This window comes from Erythrolamprus reginae, chromosome 1 (genome assembly GCF_031021105.1).
Source record: "Erythrolamprus reginae isolate rEryReg1 chromosome 1, rEryReg1.hap1, whole genome shotgun sequence".
NCBI lineage: Eukaryota > Metazoa > Chordata > Lepidosauria > Squamata > Dipsadidae > Erythrolamprus > Erythrolamprus reginae.
In genome coordinates this window covers 195,265,859-195,283,440 of record NC_091950.1, presented here as the reverse complement: position 1 = coordinate 195,283,440, position 17,582 = coordinate 195,265,859, and the positions used below count along the sequence as shown (strand labels likewise).

Here is a 17,582-nt window from a genome sequence, read left to right as displayed (position 1 = left end):
AAGAGAAGAACCAAGAATCACGCGTCAGAAAAAGAAATAATGAACTGAACTGAGCTGATCTGCCAACATGGTATTATTGTTCTCAACTAATTAACTTCTTCTTTGTGTATTTTACGCTAACTAACAAGGGATAAAGAGGGAAGGAGGGGGGGTCTTTCTTTACTGCATTAAAAGGGGAGAGATGGGGGAGGTCTCTAGTGGAACGCAAATTCAGGAGTGCCTCTTGGATAACGAAAATTCTTTTCGTTGCCTCCCTTTGGGGGGGTGCAAGGGAAGGGGCACTAGGGTGGGGGTTCAAGACAATTAATAAATACTTTTCCAACAGACTCTGTTTTGCAGGAGGGGGAAGCACACTTAAAACTATGTAAAATGGGTGAAACAGTGATATTGTCATTAAATGTAAATGGTCTATCATCACAGAAAAAACGTTATAGAATTATGAAGCTGGCTAGGGATAGTAGAGCTGATATTTTATTTTTATCAGAAACTCATAAAGGGAGGAAAAAATCAGATAAATTAGTTACCAATAGCGAGTGGCAACAGGTCTACGAATCGAGAGGGACGGCAAAAAGCAGAGGAGTCGCCATCTTGATTAACCAAAGAATGTTATTTCAATTAATTAATATTAAAAGAGACAAAGATGGCAGAATGCTATTTATTAAGGGGAAAATAAATAATAAGGTAGTAACTTTAGCAGTAATTTATGCCCCCAATGCAAACGCAAAACAATTTATAATGAATGTAAAGCGTAAATTAGACAATTTTGCGGAAGGCACAGTGATTTTAGCAGGCGATTTCAACTTGGAATTAACAGCAGGGAGGGGAGAAAAGAAAAAGTTACATTTAAATAAAATTAATATGTTGGACCTCCATGAAAACATAGTAAACAGGGACACATTTTATTCGGCAAGACACAATAAATTTAGTTGCATTGATTATATATTAATGAATAAAACAGGGGAGGTACATCTTAAGAAAGCAGAAGTTAAAAGCATTTGGTTATCAGACCACGCTCCACTGTTAGCAGTGATTGAAATGGACGTTAGTAGGCAACAAAGGATTTGGAGATATAACCCTGTGGTTTCGGCTAGTGAGAAAAATAAACTCAAATTACCAAAGGAATTGTGTGAATTCTTTAGTATTAACAAAACAGGAGAAACTAAGCAAACAATAGTTTGGGATACACATAAGGCTGTTATGAGAGGTAATTGTATTAGCACCGAAGCTTTTATTAGGAAATCCTGGGAAGCTGAAAGAGGAAGTCTACTAAAAGAAATAGATTTAATTCAAGAGACTTTGAAAACTACAAGAAATAGAGCCTGGGATATATTATTATTATCCAAGAAAAAGAAATTACAATCTCTTGAGGAAGAGAGATGGAATAAAATGAAGATGATTGTAAAACAGAGAATTATGGGCTGGGGGAACAAATCAATGAAACAAATGGTACATTACTTGAAAAAAAGAAAGGAGAAATCCCAGATATCTGCTTTAAATAATAAGGAAGGTGCAATAAAATGTAGTAATACAGAAATGGAAAAAATAATGAGTGATTTTTATGGTAATTTATATAAAAAAAGAACACATTACAATGCAAACTATAGAAGTTAATGAGAAATTAACGGAAGAAGATAGACAAATTTTAAATGCAAAAATAACAAATGATGAGATATCTAGAGTTATTAAAGGGTTGAAACCTGCTGAAGCCCCAGGCCCAGATGGTTTTACTGGTGAATATTATAAGACTTATAAGAATGAATTATTACCGCATCTGGAAAAATTGTTTAATAATGTATTTGAGACTTTTGAAACCCCACAGTCGTGGAAAATTTCAGAAATTATAACTATCCCAAAGCCGGATCGTGATTTAATGGACCCAAGTTCCTATCGTCCTATCAGCTTACTTAACCAGGATTATAAAATATTTATGAAAATATTGGCAAACAGGGTAGAGAATATCTTACCAAAGATAATTGGAGAAGACCAATATGGATTTGTTAAAGGAAGAAAGATTTATGAACCAATTAGAAACGTTGTTAATGTGAAACACCATGCTACCACTACCAAAAGAAAATTAGGTATTTTAAAGTTAGATGTGTACAAAGCTTTTGATAAAGTTAACCATGATTACTTGTTTCAATTATGTAAAGATTTAAATATGGGAGATTCATTTTGTAGAATTATAGAAACAATTTATAAGGATAACATAGCTTACATTAGAGTAAATGGCAACAGAACAGAGAAGATTAAAATTCAGAATGGAACTAAGCAGGGCTGTCCACTATCCCCAATGTTATTCACATTGGCAATTGAGGTTTCAGCAAATAAAATTAGGAACGACAAGGAATGGAGAGGTTACCAAATAGAAAAACTAGAATTAAAACTAAATCTTTTCGCAGATGATGCTATAGTGCTGTCTGAAACACCAATTGAAATGATGAAAAGAATAATGATCTTGCTCCAGGAATTCAAAGACCAATTGGGACTTATGGTTAATCTATATTATCGGAGATAATTTGTTTAAATACAGGCCCTAAAGAGCAAATTGAGATACAAAAAGTATCAGGATTGAAACTAGGATGTACAAAAATGAAATATCTAGGAATTTGGTTGTTTAAGAATCCTACTAAAATTGCGATGGCCAACTATAATTTAATATGGAAGAGAATTCAAAAGCAGATAAAAAATTGGAGGGAAAAAAGGTTGAGAAGAATTGCCAAGATCAGAGCCCTCAAAATGATGATAATACCAAAAATGATGTATTTATTTCAGGTTTTACCAGGTACTTTTCCTGGTGCAAAATTGAGAGAATGGGATAGTAAATTAAATTCTTGGATTGAAGGAAACAAAAGGCCTAGAATAAGAAAAAAATGGCAGTTTGCACATGAGAAAGAGGGGGAGTGGGGGAGCCCGTGTTTAGTATTATATAGAGAAGCATTTCAAATAGAAAGATTAATGGAATTACAGTTATGGGGGGGAAAGAAGTGGGTGAAATTGGAAAAGGAAATTAATAATATAAATAATAAAGAGCTATTATTTAAAAAATGGAGTAGAATAGAAATCAATAATTTAGCCGACCCTCTGAAAGCAAACTTAGAAATATGGTCCAAATGGCAGGGAAAATGTGGAACTAGAAATTCAAAACTATCAACGTTATACGTATTGAATACAGGTAATGATGTTAATTTAAGCAGAATTATAAAAGTATTAAATAGCAAAGGGATAATGAGAATTGAACAATTATATGAGAAGGACGGAAGAGTCAGTAGAACTCGGTTGGAATGGTGGCTTGGTCAACAGAAATGGCTGCAGATTAATGCAATAAGTAATTACTTAAATAAAAATGAGAATAAAGAAGCTTTCTTGCGAGAAGAAAATTATTTAGAAAAAATAATAAAAGAAAAGATCAATGATACAAAAGCTCAAGCTAGTAATATATATAGAATGTTATTGCAAGTGGAAGAGGAAGTAATAAAAAGTTTGACAAGATGCTGGCAAAATGATTTACAAATAGATGAAAGTGAAATGAAAGAAATAGTAGAAAATATACATAAGATTAAAATTACAAGAGTTAAAGAGATGAGAAGGGAAATCTTACACAAATGGTATTATACACCGGCACAACTTGCACACTTCCAGGGGAAAGAGAAGGGTAATTGATGGCATGGTTGCCAAAAAAAGGGAATCTTTATGCATATGTTCTGGGAGTGTGTAGAAATTCAGATATTTTGGAAGGAAGTGCAGAACGAAATTAATAAAATGTTAAATATTAATTGGACAATTACAAAAGAAATAGCGATTTTAATTAAACAAGGAGAATTAGGAGAATTCAAAGAAAGAAAAACTGCAGCATTGGAAAGTGCTCAAGCAGTAGTGGTATTGGGTTGGAAAGAGTCTAAAAAATGGACATTACAGAATTGGTACTGGTACATGGTGGATCACATACATTTTGAAATTATGGAAATAAGATTAAACAATTTTGATGAAAACAAATTGGAGAAGCTGATGGTACGATGGAATAAAGTGAAAGGTTATATGTTGAGTAGAATCTGTGATGTAAATGTGAAAAATAAACTGCAATCACTCTTTTAGTAATACCTAATGCAAGGTAGAGCCAAGGAAATATATATAAACAAACCAGAAAAATTTGAACCCCTTGTGATGGGTGATGGTGGTGATGGTTTTTTTTTTTGTTTGTTTATGTTTGTTTCTATGTAACCAATATGACGGTCTTGTGACGTGATCCATTCTATGAATAGGATGTGCAGAGGTCCCTTTTGAACTTCCACGGGCAGTGGAGATACCCACGAGGAAGGCCCCCTTGAGTGTAGATTCTTTATTGGTGTACTCTCTGCCGGTTCGAACAGGACCCTGGTGAAGGCCATGAGCCCCAGTGACAAGTCCCAGATGGGGAATCTGTGCACCATGGGAGGGGGCATAGCTTGGAGATTCCTTGATTTATTTATTTATTTATTTAAATTTATTTTTATTTATTTAAAGGGAATCGCGACCCGCCAGCGATTCCAGCGGGCGACACTTCAGAACTATCGACAGTGCCGCTATCTGATGCCTGAATGTGTTAATGGACAGGCCTAAGCCTACGCCCCGTTTAGGAATCTAGGGAGAATCAGGGTAAGCAGAGCATTTTATGCTAGAGGTCCAGATATATATAATATGATATATTCCTATTCTAACGCGCATGCTACACTGCAACAAACAATGGAATTAGCTGACAAAATAACAGGTTCCCCCCCCCTTTTTGTATAAAAAAAAGTAGCTTGGTTGCTGTATATCCGCAATGTCTTGTCTTCCAGTACATGCAAAGGAGACACAAAATCTATAAATCATTTGTGGGAAATTACTCTCCTCACCCTCACCAATTATATATCATTTCCCCCCTCCTGATGGAGCTTATTGTCTGACACACTCCATGTCTGTATACATAACATTCCTGGATCAAAATCAAGTTTCTTCTCTTTTACCAATTAGTACAGTTTCTTCTTTGAGATCTGGATATATAAATTGGAAGTTTGGAGCTATCTTGTGGGATTAAGTTAAGTGCCTTGTTAAAAGAAAAGCCTACCACTTTAATTAACTGGGTTGCAAGGATGACCCTCATAATAAGTAGCTTTTCGGAACTGTGGGAGGAATTTTCGAGTACATTTTAAACTTGACTTTCCAAATATCATACAATGCCTATGGGGCTCTAAATTTTCCCTAAAGGAGCAGGTTGACACTTCTATAAAAGGAGAGGGGCTTTGATCACACAACTGCAACAGCCATCTTGACCTTTCAGATCCCTCATGGTGTGTCTCTCCCCCCCCCAGCATTCATCCTTCCATCTGTTTCAAGGAGAGCATCAAAACTGTTATCTTTTTCTTTAGCCGAGGTGATAGTGGTGGTGGTTTGTCATAAGTGGTTTGTGTGTGGAACATGACAAATTGTGCATCTCTTTTTTGAGATGTGGGTCCTGCTCAGGAGTATTTGCACCTACAAGCCACCCTTTCTATCCTTGAGAGAAAGAATTATTGTGTCCAATGATCAGCTGTCAGCTGTCCATCCTGGAACTTAAGCCTGTCTTTAGAATAGCTTTACTCTGCAATGCAGATCTGCAGTAATGATCTGTTATTATGTGATTGTCGTGGGACTGCAGCCATATTGACAACCTGAAAATGCAAAGCGTGGAACCTAATAATGCCCACAGAGAGTCAGTTACTGACATTTCTTGTAGCTTTTCTAAAAAAAATGCTCCAGTAACTGTCAAATGCCTCCTGTGCTCTTCAGTAATTTTCCTATCCCATTTTCTAGGAGCCTGGCTTATTTCTGTGAAGGCTGGCTTCTTGGAAGGAATTGTTCTTAATGCATTAATGCTTAATGCTTTCCCTTCCTCCTCTAAACCAAGGGCATAGTGTTTGTTACAAAGTTATTGTTGTTATTATTATATAATTACTAGTACCGGCTGCTGCTGCTGCTGCTGCTGCTGCTGCTGCTGCTGCTGCTGCTGCTACTACTACTACTACTACTACTACTACTACTACTACTACTAGAGTAAAACCAACAACAACAACTACCCTGTTCCCCCGAAAATAAGAGTGTCTTATATTAACTTTTGTTCCCAAAGATGTGCTACGTCTTATTTTCAGGGGATGTCTTTTCAATGAAGAAGAATTCACATTTATTGCTGAACCAAAAAAAAGAACATTTATTATATACTGTATAGTAGTTGTCATCACAAGCCTGCATAACTGTAAATCCTATCAAGAATATCTCCGAGACCGCCTTCTGCCGCACGAATCCCAGTGACCGATTAGGTCCCACAGAGTGGGCCTTCTCTGGGTCCCGTCAACTAAACAATGTCGGTTGGCGGGCCTCAGGGGAAAGAGCCTTCTCTGTGGCGGCCCCGACTCTCTGGAACCAACTCCCCCCAGAGAGTAGAACTGCCCCTACTCTCCCTGCCTTCCGTAAACTCCTTAAAACCCACCTTTGTTGTCAGGCATGGGGAAACTGAAACACCTTCCCCGGGCATGTTCAATTTATGCATGGTATGTTTGTGTGTGTGTTTGTTACTAAAATGTAGTTCTTTTAAAATATTTTAAATTATATTTGGATTTGTTATGAATTGTTGTATCTTGCTGTGAGCCGCCCCGAGTCTGCGGAGAGGGGCGTCATACAAATCTAAATAATAAATAAATAAAAATAAATAAATAAAATAAATTCCTTACTACTACTGTACCATTATTTCCATGTTCAACGGTTATACTTTCTTCAAATATATGTTATATATGTTCTGTTCGGGAATGCTGCAAAATGAAACATCTTCTATGTCTTACTTTCGGGGGTGACTTATTTTCAGGGAAACAGGGTACTTCTGTTGATAACCTGCTGCCAGCAGTTTGGTAGATTGAATCTCAGTAGGCTCAAGGCCTTCCATCCTTCCAAGGTTGGTAAAATGGGGACCCAGATTGTTGGGGGCAATATGCTTACTCTCTGTAAACCGCTTAGAGAGGGCTGAAAAGCATTGTGAAGTGGTCTATAAGTCTAAATGCTATTGCTACATTTCCAGAGTTTAGAGATTGATCAGACATAATTTTATTATCTGGTGGGGGAAATCAGTGCTGGTTTACTTTTCACATGCAGAATGGCACATTCATGATTGAACGCTAACGATGCAATAATGGTATTGCAGGATGGAGCCACACAATTACAATTCCATTCATTCATTCATTCATTCATTCATTCATTCATTCATTCATTCATTCATTCATTCATTCATCTTTTAAAAAACTGATTACACGAACGTCAAGTGCCAGAGTGAAGTTCCCTGAAGATGGGCTCCAGCACAAGTCTGAAAGCTCAGAAGAAGAAGAAAAAACATCTGGTCCCAGTGACCGCCCCCGATTGGATCCGGCAACATTATAATGGGACACATATGTTCACCATTTGTGAACATTTCTAAACATTTGGATAACAGTGTTCTGTGAGCCTTTGGCATATACTCATGCTGGCCACATGGCCACGGAAAATGTCTTCAGACAACATGGAGATCAACACCATGCCCTAGAGTCAGACATGACTAGACAGGGAAACCTTTACCTTTAAAGATTTGGGAGAGCCACTGTTTTCCCTGTATATCTCTGTGTGGGATGTTTATATTAATGAAAGAGCCTCCTCAAGATGCCAGCAAAACACTTATCGTCTGGGCTGGTTCTTTTTCTATTCAAGTAGTGTGCTTTGGACTTGGCTTATTGCTTACATATTTCTATAACAGAAATGTTAACTTTGCTTTATTTGAAACCACTTCATGGTTATTTATTGAGCAATTGAAATGTTGACTCCTCTAAGCCATTCCCACATTTTTCATCATTGACCATGTTGGATGGGGCTTATAAGAAGTATAATGCAGCCACATCTAAAGAACCACAAGGTCTCTGACTTCAGCAGTTCATATCCATTTATAGCCATACTCAATTATTTATTTTTGGGGAGGGGGCGTTTTCTGTTTTCACATTCTTTAGATTCTCAGAAAGCTTAATTTATTGTTATTTATTAGTTGATTAGATGCCATAGAGTGAATGTATGAACAAATGTCCACCCTATTAGTGTTGTGATCCACTGGTGGCCTGTGGAGCTGGCAGCAGAGTCAGACAGTGAGAAGGCAGGGGAGGAACATGGGTCCATCTTACAATCTGGGGAAGATTCTACATCAGAGGCAGAGGCGGAGCCAGGGCCATTTGGGAGTTCTGTGCTGCCTCCAGAACCTCCAGAGACTGACATCAGGGAGGCAGAGGAACAGGGGGAGCCTGTTCTCAGTGTGCACATGTGCAGAACTGCCAGAAAGCAACAATAGTTAAGACAAAAAGGGTGACTTGAGAGTATGGCTTGGAGATGATTGGCCCCTCCCATAAGACATAAAGGAGGAGCAAAGGGACATGAACCTTTGCAGGAAACAACTTTCTTCATTCTGGTTAGTTTAAACTCTAAAGCTTTGGCAGCATGTCAAGGAAGGTAAAGGTAGGTGCTTATCAGCCTTACTCTGAAAGATTGTGGCAGACTTCTATTGAACTATTTACAAACTGCTTGGGATTCATTATGGGCTGTGAATGAACATAATTAACAGCCACTGAAGTAAAAAGAAGGTTTTGGGGACTAAGCATGTGATTGTTACTGTCACGGGAAGCCTTAGTCAGACCAATTAGTTTGACCCCAGAGATAATCTGTAGCTTATCTAAAGGCATTCTAGTGGTCTTCATATCATTTATTCATCTTTGTCAGCCCATTCTACTTCCCTCATCCTTGCTAAATGTAGTTGTTTTCACTAATCTATTATCCATAGATGTCAACTAGAAGATCACATATAGCAGAACACAAGGAAACCTCTGGAACTGCTTGGCACAGTTTGACTTTGTTCTTCCGGTCTGCAAATCTAGAAAAAAGCTTATGAAGGTTCTGTCCCTTTGTCCTGCAGGAGGTCCATGGGCCTTATGGGATGCCTTTTTAGTAGTAACACTCATGCCATGGAATAAGCTGGCACATACACACCCACATACAAAGCAGGGTGGGTTCGTCCCAGTTCAGACCTGATCTCCTGAACTGTTAGCGTACCATTGCTGACATAATTTTGGCATCATGGATCTGGTTCTGTCTCTCCTGTGTCTGGATGGCTTCTCCTCATTCAGTGCTATGAAAGAAGCCCTCCCACCCGCCCTAGAGTTAAAACTGACCTTTATTTCTTCAACCAAATCGCAGCTGAGCAGCTCCTCAGCTGTGTTTCGGGCTGAAACCACCTTTTGATCCTGCACGGAAGTGAAACCGCATAAGGGGACTTAAGCAAATGTTGTGATGCGAATGTAAGCGGAACCCACCCCTGATGATACAAACACACTTCTTGCATTTCACAAACCTGTTAAGAACATATCAGAGTGATTTTGGCCTTGGACAACTGAGGGTGCCTATTATAGATTTTCACTGTATTACTCAAGACTCAAGTTAATGATACTTTTACTCAATTACTCAAGTTAATGATACTTTGTTTGCTTTATTTTTGCTGTGTCTCAGTTGCATGTAGCAATTTCTAAATATTGTAGACAACCAAACAAACAAAATAAAAATGAACATTTATAACAAAAATGAACATTTATAAAAGTCTTCCTGCATGTTTTTGAGTTATTTGCCCATTGCCATGCAGCCATATATAACACAGATCTATTCACAGATCTATCCCAACAATGAAAAAAATGCAGTAAATGCAGGACTTTGAGTAGAGAGAAAGAAATGGAAGAGGAATCTTGCAAGCATGTTTCTACGTGGAAAACCACTGCATTCATCCCAGCAAAGATAAATTTGTTCTTTGAAACTCACCCAGATTATCTCACATCCAAGTTTAAAAATATAGATATAGGTTCCAGTGCCCCACTAGGGGCCGCTATAGAAGCTAAATTGTTGGTTAATGTTGATTGGTCTGTCTGATTATGCTGCGGATATTTAAGGATCTGTCAGAAGCTTGTTCCCTGAGAAATGTTAAATTGTGCTATTTGTTCTAACAAATGAGTTATGAGTCACCAGACTTTCACGCCCCAGTTACTACCGGCATGCTATTGAACATAGCACATGCTAATGTAGCTTAATTACTTATTATTTATCAAATGTCCAGGCTGCTCAACTCCAAACTATTCCGGGTAGCTTCAGAAGAAACAAAGCAAGGAAAAACATTTTAAAGAAAGAAATATCTAGTTGCCTAGATTAGAGGCAAGATTAAAAGTTCCTTTTATGACATCACCTACAATTTAATTTAAAGGGGCTTGCCAAACATCTTAATCCAAGGCTTGGAGAAAGAGTCAGGTTTTTGAGGCTTGCTTTAAGACAGGTAAGGGTAGAGGCTTATGAATTTCCAGGAGGATGTTGCAGGTGCTGTATTAAAGAAGTTGTAACCTCCTGGGTCTTGCCCAATGACGTTGCTTGTTTGATGGGACCTCAAGCAAATTCAGTATATGATGCAAAAGCAGAGTCTGGCTGATAGAAATAGGTCCCCTCCTAAATGTTGGCAAAATCCACCTCCCCGAATCCTATCAACATAGAACCACAAATCAACCTTTTGGTTTTGCTTTGCATGTAGTGAAGCTGATTCCAGTTGATTCATACAATGTTGCAGGTGTGTGACTCAATCACAAACATTTCCTCTGCTTTCTCTGCCTTGATTGATGTTGGCAGCTGCAATGAGAAGACTTGCATTTGCGATAAAATGGAGGACTGTGAAAAGACACTTCTGGGGTATGACACCTGTGATGGTCCATAAATTAGAGGATTATGACCATTATGTGATGAATATGAGTGTTTAGTGCTCAACTGATGGAGATGCATATGTGAACACTGGGTCATTTCCTTTACTATTGCAACATTTTTTGTTTGTTGAGAAACATGTACAATATGGTAATTTATTCCACTGGCTTCATGCATCAATGCTTCATGCATTGCCAAACAGTATCAAACCAAACCTCAATTACTCTACACACACACACACACACACACACACACACACAAACACAGAGAGAGAGAGAAAGAGAGAGAAAGAGAGAGAGAGAGAGAGAGACATGTACTTTTATGTACCCTGAGAGCATATGCACCAAGACAAATTCCTTGTGTGTCTAATCACACTTGGCCAATAAAATTCTATTCTATTCCTATTCTATTCTATGTGTTTTTGTATGTGTATGTATGTATTATAGCCAAATTGCATGAAGGAACAGAGCATGCGTGTGTGATGCAAACTGATGGTGAAGGTAAGTGGAACCCACCCCTTGTATGCATGTGTATGTATGTGTGTGTGTACACACACACACACACACACACACAAAGACAGAATATAAAGCTGCCCCAACTCTTCGGAGAAGGGTGGCTTACAAATCTAAATAATAATAATAATAATAATAATAATAATAATAATAATAATAATAATAATGAAAAACCACTGGATGACAGATTAAATAGATGGAAAACCAAAGCTTTGCATACTCCCTCCCATATTTGGATATGCCAGGGTAATTTGACAGAAAGAAACATATAACTCTTCCCTGGTACAAGCTGAGACAGGAGGAGAACCTGTGGCCTAGAGGTTAAAGTTACTGCCTTACAGGCAAACTGCCCAGGTTCAAATCCTGGTAAGGGTATGGCCAGTTGATGAGAGCTAAATAGCTTAAAATAGATCTATACTAATCAGCAAAAATATGTTACACACACACACACACACACACATATGTATCAACATTTGTATTCTCTCTCTCTCTCTCTCTCTCTCTCTCACACACACACACACACACACACAGACACACTCTTCTCTATAGATTGCTTTGGAGTAACCTATGTGGCATATTTTAACATACCATCTAAAAATGTCATTTCTGATAATTGACTGTCGCTTAAACACTAGCCTCATTTGCTCAGCTGTCCTAGTGCAGGGAATCAAGCAGCTGCTCTCTCATTCTGCGGGTTGCTAGTGGCACATTCTATGTTTCTAGTAATAGACTTAACACATATCGATTTTAGCAGCCTGATGAAAATCTGTCTGTGATTTCCCCAGCATGGAATAAATGTTCCTTCTCATCAAGAATTTCATTCTATATGAGTTGCATCAGTTTGTTTTTAAGTGTATCAATAGAGAGGCATCAAATAAAGTTATTGTGGAATGTTTTTTATAATGAAGGAAAATTCTGAAACAAAAACCCACTCAAAAATCGACACCAATCAACCAAGGCATCACATAAATAAGACTCACAGAACATGCACAAAGCATGTAATTTCAATAGAAAGAAATTCCCTGAAGAGGGATTCCAGCATGAGTCCAGAAGCTCAGAAGAGTAAATCTCAGGTCCCAGTGACCAATCCAAATTCGATTCACTTTCATTAGTGTTCTGCCAGCGTGTCTCAACCACCCGTAATTACAGGGTAATCAGTCCAGGAAGACACACACCACACGATAAAAGGAAAACCCAAAAGTTTTTATAAACAGAAAAACAGAAACAGCTCCCTTTTTAAATGTCAAAGGGATTTTCTGGTACACACAAGGCACAGGTTAAATGCAGTCCAATTGCTCACCCAATAACTGGGAAATTGAGTCCAATTCTAAAGTCCAGAGAGTCCACACACACAATCTTGAACAGCACAAAAACCACGATCTTGATGAAACAATGAATCAGATAAACTGCCATGAGGCTAAAACACCAGCCTGCACTTTTATCTGTAGCACTAATTACAGCAGCCCCACCCAACCACAGGTGGCCTCATTTTCTCTTGTAATAATCCTTCCTGCATCACTCTACGCATGCATGGATGTGTCATTCATTCTTGTTCAGAATCCAGGGATGATACAGATGACTGATCTCCTCCTGGGCTATCTGCCAAACTCCCCTCTTCCCTGTCACTCACGCTTCCTTGGTCAGAGGAGACTTCGTCATCAGATTCTACTGGGAGCAAAACAGGCCTGCGGCATGTGAATGTCTCCCCCACATCCACCTCCACGTTCCTTGGGGCAGGAGCTGGGCCAGAGCTAACCACAACACTCTTTTTAAAAACGGATAAAATGTAAGTACTATTTTTTCAGATGGGGAAAGCAAGAAAACTTTGGTCTGTATCTACTGAGAAAGCAACTTTAAGGTATATTTAAAGATGATTAAATTGATTGTCTGTTTATGATGGTTCTCAAAAAATAAAACAAAAGAAACCATAGAAGCTCTAGAAATAATAATAATAATAATAATATTAATAATAATAATAATAATAATTTTTAAAAAGGAATAGAACTGGATAATGGAAGCATAATGAAAGCATTAGCAGATGATAATGGTTATAAATATCTAGGCATATTGGAAGCAGATAATATGAAAATTCAATGCAAAATGAATACATCAGGAGAACCCGCAAAAAATTAAAATCTAACTGAATGTTGGAAATATAATTAAAGCCATTAATACATGGACAGTACCAGTGATACGTTACTCAGTTGGAATCATCAACTGGACTTTGGCTGAACTGGAAAACATGAACTGAAAAATGCACAAACTGTTGAATATGTCCCACGCTTTACAGCTATGAAGTGATATCAACAGGTTGTACCTGCCAAGAAAAATAGGAGGCAGAGGGCTATTACAAATACATCAAACTGTAGAAGAAGAAAAGCAAAGTTTCAATGATTATGTGAACCAGAAAAATTGCTGCAGGTTGTGAAAACAAAGAACATTATAAGAACAGCAGAAACAAAGACAGAATATAAAGAAAAACCGCTGGATGACAGATTAAATAGATGGAAAACCAAAGCTTTGCATGGACAACACTTGGAAAAACATTGAAGGAAAATGTGATGACAACCTTACATGGGCACGGCTTAAGATGGGAACCATCAAGAAAGAAACAGAAGGTTTAATACTCGCTGCTTAAGAACAAGCACAATGCTGGCTGGGGAATTCTGGGAGTTGAAGTCCAAATATCTTCAAGTGGCCAAGGTTGGGAAACACTGCTGTAAAGGACGCCATACTGGTAGCAATTGTTTCACTGCATGTGCAGCTTCAGTTATCTTGGATGCGTGCACGTGTGTCCCAGTGTATTTTTGCTTCTGCGCATGTGCAGGAAATAAAATCTCATGGGGGGACATGCGTGCAAGAGAAATTTCAGCAATTTTTTGCTTCTGCGCATTCACAGAAGCAAAAAAAAAAAATCGCCGAAATCTCACATGCGCATCCTCTTGAGAGATGTTGCTTCTTGCGCATGCGCAAGATAACTGAAGCTGTGCGCATAGTGCATCAGTAATAGGAATCCGCCCCTGGAGAAGGCCTTAGGTTTTGAGATCTAAGGTCCATGTTTATCAGGGGCCAAAATGGATAGCAGTTAAAAACTACAAAAATAGAGGCGTGTCAGATCCCACCCTCCCTTTCCCTCCCTGCCTTGAGAGATAAATTCAATGGGTGTGTGTGTCTATTTTTAACCTCCTGTTCTTTCCTTCTGGCAGAGCAATCAGTGTTAACTGAGCTCTTTGACGGAAGGGAGCCAAATAACTCCATTTGCTGCCTTTTGCAATGTCCAGCAGCTTTCCCCAGCTGCCAGAGGGGAACCTTTTCACAGGAAGGCCAGTTCTACGGCAACACCATGACCAGCAACCAGAGTCCCCAGGAGCCCCTTTCCACAACAACTGTTAGTTCAGTTCTGGTGGAGGCTGGCGATTGCAGAATTGTCATCGCTCTTCTTAAGGTAAGTGGAACAGAGCCCAATTCTACCTCTGGGCTAGGTTGGCATTCTGTACTCTGCTCAAATGTTCACGTCTAAAAGTTATTGCTGAGCCCCCAGAAGAAAAACCTCAAGGAGCAGGATAATACACTGCAAGTTTCTGATGAATGAAAGAGTTTAAAAATCAATCAAGCATCATTCAAGAGAAATAATTTGCTTTCTGATGAGCGAACTTAAAAATCAATCAAGCATCATCCCAGATAAATAATTTGCTTTCTTTAAAGACATGTTGACTAAAATTAAATAAACAGCATAGCAAAGTGTGCAGGGACATCTTTGTTTGAATGGAGTTTGATTGTGATTGCATTCGCGGAGAATTTATAACTTTGTTTTCCATATTGTTAAGGATTATATTTGGTTTATAAAAGTGCATTAACCTAAGCTGATTAACTAAAGGAATCATTATGACGTTAATGTATAGGGAAATCATTAGCGCTCGTATGGTGCAAATATCAATTTGCATTTTACAAAGTTAAAGGCTTATTAAAAACCTTAATGAGAATTATTTCACCATGTCATTTTAGTATACGCGTTCATTGCACATCTCCTCTGTTGAAACTTATGTATGCTAAAGTTTATGTGCTGTTGTATTTTTATGTCAGCCACTGAGACTTGGTTTTGATTGTGGTGAACATCTTTAAGATAAATAAATATTTATAAATAAAAGTAAAATATTGTTATGGCTTGCAAAGGAAAGTCCAGGCTGATCCAAAATAGTGAAGTTCTCATTAGACCTATTAAAATAAACATGTAATTTAGTAGCCTGAGTTCTGTTTATTTAAATACTTCCACTCTAAGCATGACTTCATTTAGATCTAGCTCATAATCCTTTGTGTCAGGTGTTCTAACCCACAACTCACAGATTGCACGCTGCCCTGGAGAGCTAATAATATGACCTTACAAGATGGTAAACTTTTAATATTATTTATGCATAATATACATTAACTAAATTATATAATTTTATATAAGCCCCCCGCCCCCAAGGCAATTCTTCTTCACTCAGTTCCAAAAAGTTGGACCCACCTGCTTTATATCCCTTAAGCTGATTATTGTCTGAACTAATTATGGTATCTGAACCAAAATATGGTGTACTGTATCTGCTTAGAACAATATTTGCTTATATTTCTGTTTTAGTGTGGCAAATGGGTACAGCTGCAGCTAGTTGAATCATTACCAAATTTATTAGAAATTGGCAGCAACGAAGAAGAGACCAAAAAATTACTATATGATCATGAACTTCTCCTGACTAAGCTTAAGGTAAGAGAAACCATACAAACTGAAATGCTATAATTTATGGTTTTCATTGTGATTTGAAACTTGAAGCTGACCATTCAGCAGAACTGTGTGCAACCAATAGTAAGACATGAGGAGTTCCTCCACAATATTATTATTATTATTATTATTATTATTATTATTATTATTGATAATAATAATAATAATAATAATAATAATAATAATAATAATAATAATAATTTATTGGATTTGTATGCTGCCCCTCTCCGTAGACTCAGGGCAGCTAACAACAATAATAAAAACAACATGTACAATCCAATAATAAAAAACAACTAAAAACCCCTATTATAAAACCAAACATACACACAAACATACCATGCATTACTTGTAGTGGCCTAGGGGGAAGGGCTATCTCAACTCCCCCATGCCTGGCGGTATAAATGAGTCTTGAGTAGTTTACGAAAGACAGGGAGGGTGGGGGCAGTTCTAATCTCCGGGGGGAGTTGGTTCCAGAGGGCCAGGGCTGCCACAGAGAAGGCTCTTCCCCTGGGACCCACCAAACGACATTGTTTAGTCGACGGGACTCGGAGAAGGCCAACTCTGTGGGACCTTATCGGTCGCTGGAATTCGTGCGGTAGCAGGCAGTTCCGGAGGTAATCTGGTCCAATGCCATGTAGAGCTTTAAAGGTCATGACCAACACTTTGAATTGTGAAACTGATCGGCAGCCAATGCAAGCCACGGAGTGTTGAAGAAATGTGGGCGAATCTTGGAAGCCCCACGATGGCTCTTGCGGCTGCGTTCTGCACAATCTGAAGTTTCTGAACACTTTTCAGAGGTAGCCTTTTAAAAAACCAAGCAGTAAAATATCTTTTCCCAGCAGCACTTCAGACCTTGTCTGTCTGTATCAAACCTCTCCTGAACCCTTGCTTCACAGATAGGAGTTAACAACTACGTGTGATCAGCATCCACAGACAACCATTGACAAATACAGTGGTACCTCGGTACTTGAACGCTTCCTTTCTCGTACATTTCAGATAACGAACAAAATTTTCGGAAAAAATTTGCTTCGGTATCTGAACAAAAATTCAGACACCGAACAGCCAGAGAAAATTTTGTTCATTATCCGAAATGTAATCCCGGCAGCTTCAGGGGGCTGAGGAGCTCTCTAAGAGCTCCAAGCTGCAGGAAAGGTGGGGGCTGCTGCAATCTTGGCAGCTTCTGGGGGCTCCTTTCCTCATTGCTTCCTTTTATTACCTGTAAGCAGCTTCAAAAACTTTCTCCTTCCCTGTGGCTGCAACAGCGGCGATTTCCCTTCCAGTAGCAAGAGCGCCGGGAACGTCATGTGATGAAGGGAAGCTGCTTTTGAAGCTGCTTACAGGTAATAAAAGGAAGCAATGAGGAAAAGAGCCCCCCAAAGCTGCCGGGATTGCAGCAGCCCCCACCTTTCCTGCAGCTTGGAGTAGCGAATTTATTTATCCCATTGGAAATAAAGAAAATAGATTTAATTGGTTCCCAGCGAGTTAACAGGGGCTGGGAACCAATTAAATCCATTTCCATTATTTCCTATAGGATAAATAAA

The 17,582-nt window shown here is 38.5% G+C and overlaps 1 protein-coding gene across 4 annotated transcripts in view; it reads left to right on the top strand.

Annotated features, from left to right (window-relative positions):
• The first annotated feature begins 8,424 nt into the window (after window positions 1-8,424).
• Window positions 8,425-17,582, top strand: part of CCDC141 (coiled-coil domain containing 141) — a 146,509-nt gene continuing 137,351 nt past the window's right edge. Inside the window, exons 1-3 of one of the 4 annotated variants that reach the window (XM_070731848.1) lie at window positions 8,425-8,511; window positions 14,495-14,733; window positions 15,904-16,026. In XM_070731848.1, coding sequence (XP_070587949.1) covers window positions 14,632-14,733; window positions 15,904-16,026 — 225 coding nt within the window. In that variant the 5' untranslated portion in view covers window positions 8,425-8,511; window positions 14,495-14,631. Of the gene's footprint in view, window positions 8,512-11,222; window positions 11,277-14,494; window positions 14,734-15,903; window positions 16,027-17,582 lie in introns of those variants that run through there. The other 3 variants (XM_070731847.1, XM_070731849.1, XM_070731850.1) reach the window with 3 other exon arrangements.